Here is a 15,574-nt window from a genome sequence, read left to right as displayed (position 1 = left end):
TCCATTTGGCTTCAACTCTTCTTTTGTATTCAGAGCGCTGCTGAAACCATGGTCACAGTTAAATGGCTCTTTCAAAAAAACCCTTTTGTGGTAGAAGTGAAAACAGGCCAGACAGCTTTGAGTCAGGCTGCTACTCAAGTCATGAAAGAGATTCAGGGACACAATAGCACGTTGTACATTCTGTGAGATTTTTACAAGTTTTATGAACCAAATAATAGATCCATTGGTAGCCTCTGCAGGTTCTTCCCACACCCTGAGTCTGCACATCCACAGAACAGATTCCTGCAGCAAGGGAGAAAGAATCAAGTGCTGGCAGATTAGAGTGTGTCAGAGAACTTTTTGTGAGTCATTTTGATCAAATTCATGTGAACTAAAGATAGCTTTCAGTCCCATTCCTATTCACTATAAATACTTTGGGATCTTTTTATGTGTGCTGTAATCATTTAAACTATATCAGGATGAAAAGAAAAAAAAATTCCTCTCCTCTTTCATGGAAACCTTTCAAGCATTGTCTTTGGAAATAGTGCCTAATAATTACAGAAATACATATCAGCAGTGAGTTGATAAGTACTACTATGGCCTGAAGTTTTTGAGTTGTATTCCATTAGTGGAAAAATTGCAAAATTTATGACTGTCTGCTCAGCATGGTCATGAGGAAAGTTTATATTTAGATTCAGACTTGAAAAAACTGTTGCTGGTTTAAGGAAGTTACAGCTGCAGGAAAAGAGTTTCTTGTGAAGTTCTGCTGAAGGATTCTTGTTCCTCTCAGCCCTACAGTGTTAATTTTTCTCTCTATTTTTACTCTTCCTCGATTTTGTTAAAAGCAGACTGTCATAGAAATTACTGTTATTCATAATGGATTTGGTTAGTGCAACTGAAAATAAAATTCTGGTGACATTTCAGTGCGTTGATCATTATCTATAGCTTTGCAAGATAGGGCAATATTCTGTGGGTTTAGTTCAACTTCAGGGACCTTAGATCAGGTTATGAGATTTATTGATGCAGTTTGTATAGTTAATTGCACAAATTCATAATATTGTAGATGCCAATCCAATATAGGTGTAGATGTTTGACTCTCACCATCCTACTGGGTGAAGATACTATGGTAAGAGGGTGATCAAAAATAAAGTTTATACGTGTGTATGTAAGTTTAGAAAAAAATCTGTGTTTGCGTGACAAGTAGCCACAGTTTGGGAAACAATTTTTCCTGATGACTGTGAAATTTCCTTACAAGCAGCCTTTTTTAGACATGGAAATATATTAGAGAAATCCCCACCTCACTGGAAAACTTGCCAAGTCCAATGTATTCCTGTTCATTCTGTGTATCACACTCCTGCAGAGACTTGCCTGTTGAGATGCGAGCTGGGACTTGTGGGCAGAAAGTTTGTTGGGTTTCTGCCTTGTCTGACAGCATTAAGTAGCAGAGCTGGGAGGAATGCCTGACACTAAGTCACCACATGATCAAGAGGTTCTTTTTAAGGGGTGGTTTAAGGACTTCTTTTCCACACATTTTCCAACAGAAGCAGGGACAACAGTATCACAGAAGGTGCAATTATCAGATGGAATGTGGTTTTTTGAGGAGAGGAGCAGTATGCCCATGTGGCCAACTTGGACTTTACACATCTTTGTTGCTACAGATTTGTCATCCAACTCAAAGATCATCGGTGATGTCAGTAAGGCTTCAGACAGAGACATTTCCTCTTTTTTTATGTTTCTCTGCTTAGCAAGAACAGAAACTTCACAAGCGTCATTCCACAGCAGTTGCCTCTTGTATGTGAGCTGTGTAATTCAGACATGTAAGATTCTGTTAGAGCCAGTCTAATGGTAAATGCATGTAATTTTCGATCTCAGTGAAACCTTAGGTTTGAATCTCGATGGATGGTTGCTGGTTGTGCACTGCCCTCTGCTGGAAAAGAAACACTCGACTGGATATTTTTAAACGAGTCATGGTTATTCAAATCACGTTTCAAAATAATTTCTTTGTAACTCTGGTAGGAGCCTCTGGTAGGACGGTGAAAGTTGGTTGCTTTTTCTCAAGAGGCACAGAATGGGGGTAATTTTTCCCCTCCTCCCTGTCATTAATTTATAAAAGTAGCTCCTAGAGGGAACTTGAGAATTTTTTTGTCAGGGTGTCCCTGAGATTGTTAGAATAGATGTTCTGATTTGTCCAAAACTTCCAACAAAAGAGATTCCTTATGATCCAAATATAATCTGCTCTACCTCCCCAATTAGATTAGTCTAATTATCTTTTAATTGTTACTGTGAGAAAAATTTTCCTAAATAGTGATATTTTGCATGTAGAATTTTCATTTTGGGTTGTTTGTTTGTTTGTTTTTGTTGGTTTTGGTGGGGGGGTTGTTGGGATTTATTTGGTCTGTTGGTTAGGGTTTTTTTTTTTTGTTGTTTTGTTGTGTTGTTTTTTTGTTTGGGTTTTTTTGGTTGGTTTTGTCCCTCTGTCTTCTTTAATTCTGTATTTCATTTTCTAGTGGAATAAGTTTGCTCTGTTGCAGTAAGTTGGACAAACCATCTTGTCTTTTACTTTTAGTCCTGTTTTGGTGATAGTAAAATTTCCAGTAGTAGAAATTTTTTTCAGCCTTATACTAGGCTTGTTTCTTACAATGTCTGTCCTTTCCCTACTTAAAAGGAGCAACTATTTCTTTAAGTATGTATGATAATTGTTCCTAAAAGCTTTCATCAGCCCAGGAAAAAAAATTTAAAAAAGGAATTACATATGTTATTGAAATTCAGCAGCTCTCAAGTACTTAATTCCCCTGAAATCATGGTGAGAATCTTGCCTTGTTTATCTGGAGTTAAAGAAATTTTATCTTATTTGATACAATGCAGTTATTCATAATTAGTGGTGGAATATAACACTCAAGTTTCAGTGTTTTCTCATGTTGAATTTTGTTTGACCAGCAGACTGGTCTCTGAAAATAAGGTTGAGTCAGCAGTTCTGTAATGTATTGGCTGCAAAGTGATGAATAAAATGTGAGCTGGCGTTTGCAGTAAATTATACAGGAAGTGTGATTCTACAGCTCTGCAAGACAATGCACTTTCAGTCTACTGTCCTAGTTCATGTTTCCCTAGTGAACCCTAAGTTAGCCTGTTCTTGTTGGGAGCTATTTGCTCTTTCCCAGCCCCCAACTCCTGAATGGTCTGGTTAGCTCTAAGAGCTGGGGTTTTCTGTGGTTGCTGAGGTTTGTGAGATCTTGTGGTTAGTTGAGGTTTTGGGGTTTTGTGGGTCAGGGGAGTTAGTGTACTGTGAGGAGGAATATTTTTTTCTTTGTGAATGATAATCCTTATATGAATTGAGTCAAGTGGATAGTGGCTTTCTAATTATTCTGGCCTTCATTGTGAAATCTTTTAGCAGTGCATTCTCCTCTCCTGATGCCGAAATGGAATTTAGGGCATTTTGCTTATGGGAGCACCTTCTGTGATGCTGAGGGTGCTTTAGTAAATAACAAAACGCTGATAATTCTTCAAGCAGCAAGCATCCTCTCTTTGCATGTTAATGGTTAATCTTACATGTTATCCTACCTTAGATTTGACCCAGTTAATGTCTGTATTCTACTACTTCTGTTATTACTCATTAACTCTCAAGTGATGGTCTGGAGTCCTCAAAAACGACTGCATGCAATGATTTTTGAGTTGAAAACTGTAAAATTACTTTGCTCCAATTTCCTTGGCACCCACAGTAACACTGGGTAGCAGTAGCTACTTAGTTGACCTTTTCAATACCTTTGTTAGAGGATCAGTAGCTACTATCAGGTCTTACTTACCCATGACAAACATGGGGAAGATCTGAACCTGAAACATGGAATAGAAGTCCTGGGGCACAAAATCTTGTGAAACTCGGATTTAAACTAATGACCTGTTTTCTCCAAAATACTAATGCCAGTGATTCTCAAATGCTGACAGTTATCACAGAATGGTTTGGGTTGGCAGGGACCTCAAAAGAAACCTAGTTACAATCCCCTGCCTTGTGCAGGGACACCTTTCATTAGACCCAGGTTCCTCAAGGCCCCATCCGACCTGGCCTTTTGATCATATACCAAAGTCAAAATGTCTGTGTCAGTGAAATCAAATATGAGTACGTGGTGAAGTGCATTTATTTTTCAAAGAAAGAGGAGGGGAAAAAACCGGGGGGAGGAATGGGGGAGGTGGGCTGTTTTTTAGCTTTCATGGGTTTGAAGATTGACTTAAATCAAAAGCTGTCAGGGACGTGAAAATGTTGATATTTAACTCCATGCAACACCTTTCTCTTGATCTTTCACTGTCTGTAAGCTCATGAGCCACAAGGGGGAGTGAGTATATAATGTACGGAGAGCAGATGATGATGATGATTTTTTTTAACCATTTTGAGTCCTCTTACTGATAAAGCCTAGGGAAGTGAGACTCCTAATCTCTCAGAGCTATGTTTACAGATAATAATTAGAAAAAGGTTGTGCATTGTGTGTGTCTATCTTGCCTCTTTTTGGAGACACACTGAGATACAGTTCCTGCAAAGAGGGCAGCAGAAGGAGCATTGGGACATTTCAATTGGGATGCCATCTACTGCTATGTGATGTCAAAGGAGCGGGTTGGCCTGACATTTTTGTGTGCTGGATGTTTATAGAAAATAAGCATCTACACAAATAATGGAGCATAACATTATGTTGGCTGCAGATCATTTGCCTCCATGCTCTCTAATCCTTCTGTTAGTAAAATGTTGAAAGACTTGAAAAGCCAAGCTCTTGACAGAGCCCAAGTGACTTGTAAGTTTTCTTTTTGAGTGCTACACCTCCAAAATATACATCCTTTATAGGAAAGGGAAGTATTTGAGGGTATTCAGGAGTTTTAGGTAATTAGCTGGTATTTTAAAGGCATCCAGTTACCCTGGAGAAGTAATACATTGTTTTCATCTTTCCATTATTTTTAGAATTGGTTTTAATCTCACGCAGACAAGCACTTTACTCTGACAGGACTGGAGGAAACTTTCAAAAACAGAAGTCTGACGTTAACCATTGTCTTAATGCCTTATTTTTATATGCAAGACACCTCTGGTATGCTGACCAGCAAAGCTGGTTAGACTAATGACAGCTAAGTCAGCAGGAAAGAGAACAAGGTATTACCCATGAACTGTGAACTAGTTCTGAAAGAAAAGGAAATTCATGCCTTTTATTTTTTTTTCCCAATGCAAGGAACAAATTGAAGGAAAAATAGATGGGGCATTACAAAATTATTTCATGCTTGTACATGGGTTGGCAGACAGTAGGTGGAGCTCAAGAATACTTATGCTAGTTTTTGGTAGGGTCTATTAAACCTGCCAGTGGCTTCATAATAAGATGTCTAGTAGCAAAGCCAGGCCTACTACTGGATCACTTTGAAAAAATCTGATCTTTTATAACTAAAACATATAAATCTCAAAGATACTTGGAGGTCTTAAAGTGCAAATTAGGACCTAGTGAGAAGCTGATAAGCAGGTTTGGCATTTATTTCTTGTACCTGCCAACCTGGGTTTTTATATGAGGCAGAATTTCAAAGAGCAGCAGTGTAAACTAAATAGATGCAAATTCTGTTTTCTCACTATTCTTGTACAACTGCCTTGTATTTCTGAGACTGCCTCAAGGAACCACGACAGAAAGGAATTAGGCTGACCTCTCCCACACCACACCTTGCAATGCAAACAAGGGTAATTACAGCTGCAGCTCTGTCTGTTGATTTTTGATCAGAAGCTGCACCAACAACAGCATGCAGGAAGTGAGGTTATCTGAGAGAACATGAAAGACTCAGCTCTGTTAAAAACTGAGACAGGAATGGTAGGACATGAGCTGGGAGATGGGATTTTATGTGCCTGTAGACATTTGAGTTAGGAACAGATAAAAGTAAGCTTTCTGACAGTATTATCATTCCTTTTCTTCCACTTATTCTACACTTTAACAAGTTTTCAGCTGCAAAGTTGGGCACTACCTATATTTGAAGGCATCTGCCCCCAGAGCTTTTTTAGAGGCCATGTGCCCTATCTGCAGGACTTACTGCTAAAACTAACTAGGAGTGAGCATTGTGAATATGTTTGCATGGATAAATTATTTATCAGTTGTCCCATTTCCTGGCTTTTTCTTACATTAAAAAGAACAAATAACTAGTTATGTAGAAGCTCTTACGTATTAACTGAAAAATGTTTCAACTGGAGACTTTAAGTTACTTGATCTTCTTTGGGTTTTTCTTTCAAATTTTCTTTATTCCTGTTGTACTTTACTGGAACCCCAGGGTTGCCATTTTGTAGCCACAGGCACTCAGACCCTAGTTGGGTCGTGCCCTGTGTAATGGGGACATGTCCGTGTGACGCCACTCGCTCAGGCGCAGTGCTCGGGGCTGGATCTAATCAGATTTGTGCTCTTGACCCTTGTACAGTGCACCGTGCCTTCTTTCATTTACAGCTGGCTTCCTGCCTGCATTGTTTACTTCCATTTAGTGCAGTGAAATGTAAAGCATTACATGTGTTTCGCTCAATATTGTTAGGCTGATTTGAATGCCTTAATGAATAGAACAGTGTAAAGCAAAGTGGCAAGCCAACAATTCCCTCATCTAATTTAGTCTGAAATTACTTCTCTTTCTCTAATATAAAATCATAAATCATAATAATTCTGTGTGTGAATTCTAAGCACTTCCATGACCATGATTGGTATTTGGTTCAAAATAACCTCTTGTAGCTCTGGAGACTGTTTTGATAACTTCAGACTGCTTGTGAGTTTTCAAGCATTTATATTTTCAAGGAGTGTTATTGCTTTACTTGAGCCGCTTAAAATCTTGAAGCCACTTTTTTTTGTTTGGGATTTTGGTGGTTTGTTTTTGTGGGTTTTTGGGGATGTTTTGGGGGGTTTTGGGGGGGTTGTGATGGGAGAAAAAGAAACTATACTAAAGAAATTATCCCTGTGTTTTTTGTTGTTTGACCTGTACAATTAAAGCAGCCTAAGAAAATTCCCTGTGAGCAGGTTCACACTATCCTGTGTGAACACCTCAAACTCCTTCATATGCAATGTGCTGTGAGCGAGCTGGATAGAATTTGGGTGTGTCAAGGGAACAGTGGGTAATTTAAACTAGACCATGAAAATATCCTAAATAACTTTAGAGGCTTTGTAGTAGCAGATGGGGATAGCACAGACTGCTTAATTTCTCTTCCTAATGGGCTGTTAGGAGCTCAACACAGAATATATGTTCAAGTGTTGAACTCGTGTGGCCATGGGTTCTACAAACTTTAAAATCCTTTTTTACTAAGCTTGGTTATCAAAGTTATCAAAAGTAATCTGGCCAGCCATCCACAGAAACAGATGAAGGGATTTTCAGATAATTCAAAGTTCTAAGTATCTTTGAAAACAAAGAAATGAAACTGATGGTTGTCCTTTTTCGTGCTGGAGAGCATTTAAAATACATCCATAGATGACTTAGCAAAAGGATTGTATTTGATGTTTCTGAGGTACATTAAACAGGTTTGTTTCCCATGTTCAGAGTCCAAGAACCCAAAGTACCAGCAAAAAATGGAAAGCCAGGAGTGTGAAAATGTGGTCAAAGCCATCCTTTTTTAATCTGAGTCAGTATTTTAAGATGTAAATCTTACCTATCTATGAAGCATAATCAGAACAGCCTGAAGGCTGTCCTCAATCATGATAGCCATCAGTGCAGGATATAGCCATCAGGATATACCATCCTATCACCCAGAGGTTTCTCACATACGCTTTGGGATTCCTTCCAGTAATACTAATTTTCAGACTGCTGTATCACAGTGTCTTGCAAAGGTTGTCGTTCATTCACTGAGCTATGTAGGCTGAAATCATACTAACTTAATAAAAAGAAAAATCTCATTAGTTTAAAATTTAAAACATTTTAAATTTACTATTTAAATAAAGTATCCTTTTTCCTATCAGTTATACTGTTGATAAAAACCATTGGCAGCTGCTGTATGAAATGGTACAGTATTAGTTTTTAAGATTCATTATTTCTGGCATTCTCTCAACATACATAATTTTTGATTCATTACTTCATTGCAGACAGGAAATAAGGATCTGGCAGTTACCATTTTTATTAGACCTGCCACTCCAATTCTCCTTTTCTCCTTTAAAAAAAAAAAATCTGAGGGGGTTTATTCTTGATGATGGATGGGAACCTTTGTTTAAATTTCTGTGTAGATTTACACATTGATAGGTCGTAGTATTTTTGTCCTTTTTTCCCAACCCCATAAAGAACTATTTGGAACTTCTAATTCTTTTCAGGGCAGAAGTGGTCCACCACACTGCTAAATCAATTGTTTCTGTTGCCAAAATAGCTAAGTCATTCTTATAGCCCTTGTTGTCACCTTCTGTAGTTTGTGTTGCTTGTCTTGGTAGTTTCTGTTTATGGTATTCCTAGGGAAACCTTAGTGTGTGATATTAATACTTGCCAGCATATTAGAAGTCTTGCCAGCATTGTAAAGCAAAATCACCTTGACTGATGCAGTCTTCAATTTCATTTCCCTTTTTATCATCCTTCCGTCCTCCCCTTCCATTTTTAAAATTGGATTAGGGTGTTATTATGCGAACTTTTTATTAATATTCTTTAAAAATACAGTCAGTCCTTACTGAGATGTCCTGCCAGAGTACCAGAAAAATTTTGGTCAAGAAACAAGCATCACAGTTGAGGCTTTTTTGTTTGAAGTTTTGCAGGGTGTCTTTTAACCTTCTCTTCTCTGGCTACCTGCTAAAGAAGTCCTGTGGAGTTCCTCAAAGTGGAAAAATAACTCAAAGTAAATTAAAATGTGCCGCAGCACGGTGCAAGGAGAAAAGGAGGCTACTTTCACATTCCTATTACATTATCTACTCATTCATTGTTTGAGTTTGTCATAAAGAACTCTTCAGCAGGACTTCATCTTCAAAGGCAGTATTTTCAGCTTCTTTTCTGGCCAGTCTTATATCTTTTTTCTTGCCAGGTTTATTACTTTAGAGTCCATTTAATGTTCTGTTCTTTTATTCCTACATTGTTTTGCTTTTCTCAGAAGAGTCTCTGGCATAACATCTCCTACACATGGCCAAGTAGTCTGGCTGCCTTTATGAGCATTCTGGGGTTGGTGCTTAACCTGGTGGTAGGTGCCTGCAAACCTTCCGTGGTCAGATCGGTAAGAGAACTTCACACATCGCACTTCCATTTCCTTGTTATCAACACTGAGGTTTCCTCTTCTTTTCAGATGGGCACTCCATCCCATTTTCAGTGAAAGGCAGTGCATATTTTATGTCTTTTCTCAGTGCTGCTGCTATTAATAATTCCTACTGCTGGATGCAGGCACTGAGGGCACTTACCATTGTTCAGTCAGTGTGGGAAGGAAGTACTGTGTTATTAAGTGAGAGGTACCTTGCAAGTAATACCTCAGGATATACATAAGTATTTAATATGTGTCCTCCTAATTACATAATATACTTGTTGCTGATGAAAAAGACAAGTAACTATTCATTTTAACCACTCCTTGGGCTTAATTTATTCCTAATCCAAGATCTGAAATATCTGTGATTTATGTATTTTTAGTACCCAAGTAGTAATTGATTGATATCTTCAAAGTTTCTCATTGTTAAGTGTTACAGGTTGTCTTGTACCCTACAGTCCAGTCCATTTGCTTTCCTTTCACCAAATCTGTTAACTAGGCTGCTATGTAGGTGATGTCCTGTCTCTTACAGTTACCATAATTACCCAAGTTCTTTGCCTCTTTTTTGCCCTGGTTCTTGAGAGAGCCTTGAGATATGTCAGGCAGATTCTTTGCTGATGAGCAGTTTGCTGACTAGTCAGTAAGCTATGGGCTGTGCTTAGGATTCTGTCCAAGAGAATAGAATCACAGGCATAAATAAAACTGCTGCTCTTTATTTTGTTGTAGTGCTTACTTTTACTTTGCCGAATCAGACATGTTCATTAATTCAGTTCTTTCTTTCTGAAGCATTTGCACAAATCCCATGGGACTATCACCAAGATAAAGCTGTCCACTGAGAGTTTTAAGTGCTGAAGGTACTTTGGTTACCTGGCAATGACACTGACAATGTTTACAGGGTTGGTTTCTTGCTATTTTTTCGATGGACCGTCTGCCAGAAGCTTTCTAATTAAAAATAAACAGATTTATCATTTTCCTTGGTTACTGAAGCTCAGTTCTTACAGTTGTCAAACAGTAATCAACTGCTTTTCCTCTTTTTTTTTTTTTCTTTTATGTGTGTATAATTGAGGATGCAGGCAGAGATGTTGCATGATTGAGCTGGAGCAACTGATTGAGCCTTTATCAGCCCTGGGAGACAGTCAGGTATTGTAACTCATGAGGAAGAGAAGTTTGGCTTGTGCTGATGCCTTAAATGCATCTCTGAGCCAGGGGATACCAAGATAGAGGAGCTAGGATTTCACTGGTGAGTGAAACAGATCACATGGGGATTCTGGCACTCTCTGTATGGCCAGCGTGCCAGCGGTCACTGAATGGAAGGTATCAGCTTCAGCTGTGGAAAGTGTCCCAGACTGATACGTGAGTAGGGGGGTGTAGCAGCACTGGTGGGCAGTGGTGACACTGAAGAGTTTGTGAAGCTCAGAGCACTGCTGGTAGTGACTGTTTGTCTGCAGTCTGGAGGGACCACAGACAGCAGAACTGAAAATGCCGAAGGATTATAATGTCTTTCAAATGCTGATTGCAGCACTTTGCTGCTTTTATCATCGTAAGTCTATTATCAGAGTCAAGGTAGGTGCTCTTTTTCAACTGCAGTGTGCTAGCCAGTAATGCTTTCAGTTTTACCTTAGAAGTGTTTGTTTTTATACCATGGTTTGGTACAGAGTGTTTCTCTTTTGAGGAACACCTTTACAATTCACTATTGTCTCAGAGAGAAGCTTAAACAACTTGCAGTTTTATTAGCCTGAAGCTGGCTGTCTTTATGTTTAGAGACTAAGTAAAAATGTCCGGGCTTGGGGCTTGCTGAAGAGGATTTTAGCAAATTTTCAAGTTTTCAGAATTTAACTGATCAGACCGTTTGGTTCCCTAACTTTATTCACCCATTTAGGGAAAACACAGGCAATTGTGCTCAGGACCACAGGTGGTTTTTAAAATGCTTCAAACAATTTTAGATTTGTCCTTATATTTTAGATATTTTTTAATTGCAAGATGCACAAAATCACATACTCCTTGGAAGATTTGGGTCGGAAGAATTCTTTAAAGGTCGTCTAGTCCAACCCTTCTGCCACGGGCGGGGACATAATTTATTTTATGCAAAAATGCTTCATATGCACTTAAGTACAGAAACAGGCTTCATAATCATTTTGAGTCACAGAAGTGTCTAAGTGACTTGGGAATTGTAATCATGTGGGGCATCTAACTACCTTTGACAACTTGTGAGTTGCACTTAAAACTTTCAAATATTTTTATTTAAGATTATCATGTGAATTGCTCTTTAACACTGTGGACCACTTGCAGTGAAGAAGGATGTGAAGGTTGCTGTCTTCTGGTCTTGGCTTTCAAACTTTGATGGAGGGACTTAAAAGCTGGGAACAACTATCCCCTTCTCTCACCCTCAGAGATTTAGCCTTGTAACTGTCCATTTCTGAAAGTGGGATGTGGGGCTGGGTCTTTGGGCACTCTGAAAAAGTGATTCTGATCAGATTGACTTCTGACTGGGACAGATGTCAGCAATTACCATCCCAATAGAGTGCTAAAGATGGTCTATTGTGTGATAATTTATTTTCATTCTTGTTTTAAGGCTTCACTCTCCAGTTCTAGAACTTTTTAAGTGACAGTGGGTTTTATTGCTGGCTGTCACAAAAGTTAGAAAACTTATCCTTGACCATTCATATGCCCTTTGTTTAACTTGGCATGAATATCTAATACCTAAAATAACGGTGGTGTTGTCATGACAACTTTCCATTCGGTCTAATCCATATAGTCTCTCTCTCTAAGCTGAAACATTAATAGTGTTTGCTCTGTGGAGGGTAAAAAATAAAATCTTTTATGCAGAAACAAATTACAGTTGGGATCTTTCAAAAATAATGTTCTATTTAAAGAGATTTGCAGCATTGAAAATAGATTTGAATGCATGTGTTCCAGTATGCAGATTTAGCAATAGTTAAATCTGATGAACTGCTATTTGAAGACGTTTGGATGGTAGGGAACAGGGATGCAATTGCTGAAGATAAAGCGGCTGTAGGTATAGAAACAGCTGGTGGTCAAATCAAATTAGGTCTGAAGCTCGGGGCCCAATGGTATGGATTCTGTGAAATGTTAAAGGGCCTAGGATGGTAGGAACAATAAGATGGTATGAAATGAAGTCATCAGTTACTATTATTATTATTAAATTTTAAAAAGTCAAGCAAATTCAGTTTGTGTAATTAGATGAAGTTAATTCTTGGTTTTAATAGTATTTATATGTGTAATGAAATACCAGATTGATCCGTAAATAATTATGCTGTAGTTCTCAGCTACCCCTGAGAGATTCAGATTTTTTTCATGGTGATAAATTCATTATGTTATCCAGTTTAATTGAAAGCAGTACAAGGCCAAGCTCAGAGATGCCTTGTTTTGTCCCACCAAAGCACAGGAAGCAGTATAGCACTTGAGCACTCACATTTTGCAGCACTTAATTTTTTGAAACTGAGGTCTCAACAGCAGATATTTGGGTTATTTTCCCATGCATTAATAGAAAATGTAATAATCAGTGCAGAACATCTGAGCTTGGATCAACTCATTCTTCAGTCATGATGTGTCATGATGATCCCATTTGGTTATTATAGCTGTTTACTGTCAAGGTCAGCTTTTACATTGAGGGAAATAGAGAAACTTCAAGGCAAGGGGGCTCCTGTTTGTGTTTAAAAAATAAGAAAATGAAGAGAAAATACTAAATTGTGACTTGTGCCACTTCTAAGCCAAAATATTTTCCTTCGAATATGAATTTTTTGGAAGAGAAGAAGTAAGTTAAGACTAAATCAGTGATAAAAGGTGACTTTAAAATGTAGAGGTCTAAATTCATGGAAAAACTTTGCCACAAGACAGGGGTTTTTTTAGTACTAGTCAGTATGGTTGTCATGATCAGAGGGGGAAGGGCCTTGAAGTTCAAATATTTTCATTCTTAATTCTCTGCTATGATTCACCCTCAGCTGAAGCTGTGCAAAAGGGGAAAGCCACTCCAATTGTCAGGGCTGCCAAATTTTATAACTTCCAGCACGTTGATGTAGCACATTAGTGAGTAATGTACTAATGCTGTGAATGTGACGTGCATAAGAAGCCTTTTATAAGCAGCTACTTACTGCAAGTGCCATCTCTTATCTTGAGTGAACTGCAAACACTTTTATAGATAGTAGATCTTAATATTTCTTCAGTGTGTGATGATCTAAATCTGTTCTCTGGCATCCTCAGCCTTCATATATCCAGTTTCAGCACATATGTGGAGGCAGTGGGATTTGATGACACGTGAGTTACATGTAATCACCATTCAGCATTATTGGCCTGCCTTTTCTGTGTTAGATTTGTTATTGTTGGAGAGGAGCAGATGTGAAAAGACTGCTCAAAATGATGTGAAATTTTGTATAGCTCCCCAAACTTTGATTTCCCATTGTCTCGTTGCTGAGTTTGAGTTTTGATGAGTCTTATAAAATTCTTTTCAATTCCCCTTGGTAATTTTATAGTTACACTGCAGTAAAAGTTTGATTATCTTCTATCATAAATATGTAGATAGCACAGGGTCCACTGGTGCTCTGTAAGTGACTTCTCTTTGATGAGACTGGGAATATTCTTCAGTAGGTACTTAAGGCATTTAACTTCTTGGTAGTACCTATTATTTAGATATGTCTCAGATTAAAACAAACAACCCAACAAAAAACCCACATAACTGCTAACATCATTTACATTTGGAAATGCAAATCTCTAGGGTCACTGAGTGGGAGATTATGATTTGACTAACACTTAACTCAGGATTTCTCAGGATCTGTATTCCAGAAATGAAGCTCTCCTACCTCTCAGTGTAGTTATGTAGAAAAGTAAGGATTTGTTGTAAATGTCGTGGTGTAGTAGAAAATGGTTGTTGAATCCACTAGAATTAAGTTTTCCCATTACGTTCACTTAATATTAAACTGATCTTTGTACTAAAAGACTTCTTTTTTAGTTCCTTCATTCTAAACAAGTGCTTATTAGTTGGCCTGGTTTGAGCTGGCAGCTACACTAACCCATCCCACCCCCTGGGGGAATGGAGAGGAGAATCAAAACTAAGACTTCTAGGTTGAAAAAAGAACAGTTTATTAATTGAAATGAAGTAAAGTATATAGTAAGACTATAGTAGTCTTACTAGTCTATAGTAAGACTAGTAAATAATAATAATGGCAACAGAGAGGAAAAAAAACGCAAGTGATGCCCAATACAGTTGTTCACCACCCACTGACTGATGTCAGAGCCTGTCCCTGAACTCCTGTCAGCCCTGCTTCAAGGTAATTCCTCATTTTATGTACTGGTCATGATGATCTGTGGTGTGGAATATTCCTTTGGCCAATTCAGGTCACCTGTCATGGCTGTGCTCCCTCCCAGCTTTTTGTGCACCTCCTCACTGAGACACAAAAACATGAAACACAAAAAAAGTCCTTGACTTAGGATAAACATGACTTAGCAACAATCAAAACATCAGTGTGTTATCAACACTGAATCCAAAACACTGCACTGTACCAGCTACTGAGAAGAAATTAACTCTAAGACAGCCAAAACCAGAAAATAATTGCCCCATTTCTGTGAATGCCAGGGAATTTTGTTGATCATAGTAACAGAGTGAGAACATGCACATGATGGAGTTTGATTTTAAAGAGCCGTTGCAGTCATGGGGAAAGTTTTCATGATAATTTATTATCTTTTCATCAGTAACCTCAGATGTTGTCACCAGTTACCTAAAGAAGCATGCGGAAATCTTGTGGCTTCAAAATTGCTTCAAAATGCATTCTTCTGTATTAATTCATCTCCCTGAGTAAATCATCCATTCTATACCTCCTCTTACTTAACACAGCACTTGCTATAGTCTGATGTGAACTTTGTGCCCTCTGGAAGGATAGAGAAAGCTGCCTCTGTGAAGAATATTGCACCAGCTATGGTTCAATTTCCAAGTTAATCAGAAAATGGATTCATGTGTTTAGAAACTCCCTTTTTCCAGTCAGTTCTTTTTCAAAAAAAAAAAAAAAAAAAAAAAAACACCACAAACTGTTCAGAGATCACTGTGTTTTTGTTTTGTTAAGCCTTGGCCAGTGATGCTGCTTTTCTTTACAGGAGAAAACAAGAATGTTTTTGAACAATATTGGAGCATTTGGTTCTACATGAAAATGCTCAATGCAAGTCTGTTGTGTTTGGTGGCCAGTTAGTAGAGTTATAAGTGAAGTTATATACATTGTACTAATTAAAACCTTTAAAAATTCACACAGTTGTATATTTTTAAATGCTTGTATTCGTAGTGCCAGATAGGCAGTCTGATTAGGATCACAAGGGCACAGGATTAAAGACTGAAAGGATCTCTGCAGCCAGTGAATTATCCATTGCCAGAATTGAGACTTTGACACTAAAATATTCATTTTCTGTATGAAAAAGTTGATT

General features: G+C 38.1%; 1 protein-coding gene across 5 annotated transcripts in view; it reads left to right on the top strand.

The window, feature by feature from the left end:
- Positions 1–15,574, top strand: part of BCAR3 (BCAR3 adaptor protein, NSP family member) — an 89,524-nt gene that overhangs the window by 56,940 nt on the left and 17,010 nt on the right. The window contains exon 1 of one of the 5 annotated variants that reach the window (XM_066325219.1): positions 10,107–10,711. The exons of the other annotated variants lie outside the window; for them this stretch is intronic. Within the exon in view, the coding sequence (XP_066181316.1) occupies positions 10,628–10,711 (84 nt within the window). The 5' untranslated portion in view covers positions 10,107–10,627. Of the gene's footprint in view, positions 1–10,106; positions 10,712–15,574 lie in introns of those variants that run through there. 5 annotated transcript variants of the gene reach the window in all.

This window comes from Sylvia atricapilla, chromosome 9, assembly GCF_009819655.1.
Source record: "Sylvia atricapilla isolate bSylAtr1 chromosome 9, bSylAtr1.pri, whole genome shotgun sequence".
NCBI classification, from domain to species: domain Eukaryota; kingdom Metazoa; phylum Chordata; class Aves; order Passeriformes; family Sylviidae; genus Sylvia; species Sylvia atricapilla.
The sequence above is the reverse complement of the archived record's forward strand: the minus strand, read 5'-3'. Positions and strand labels throughout refer to the sequence as shown.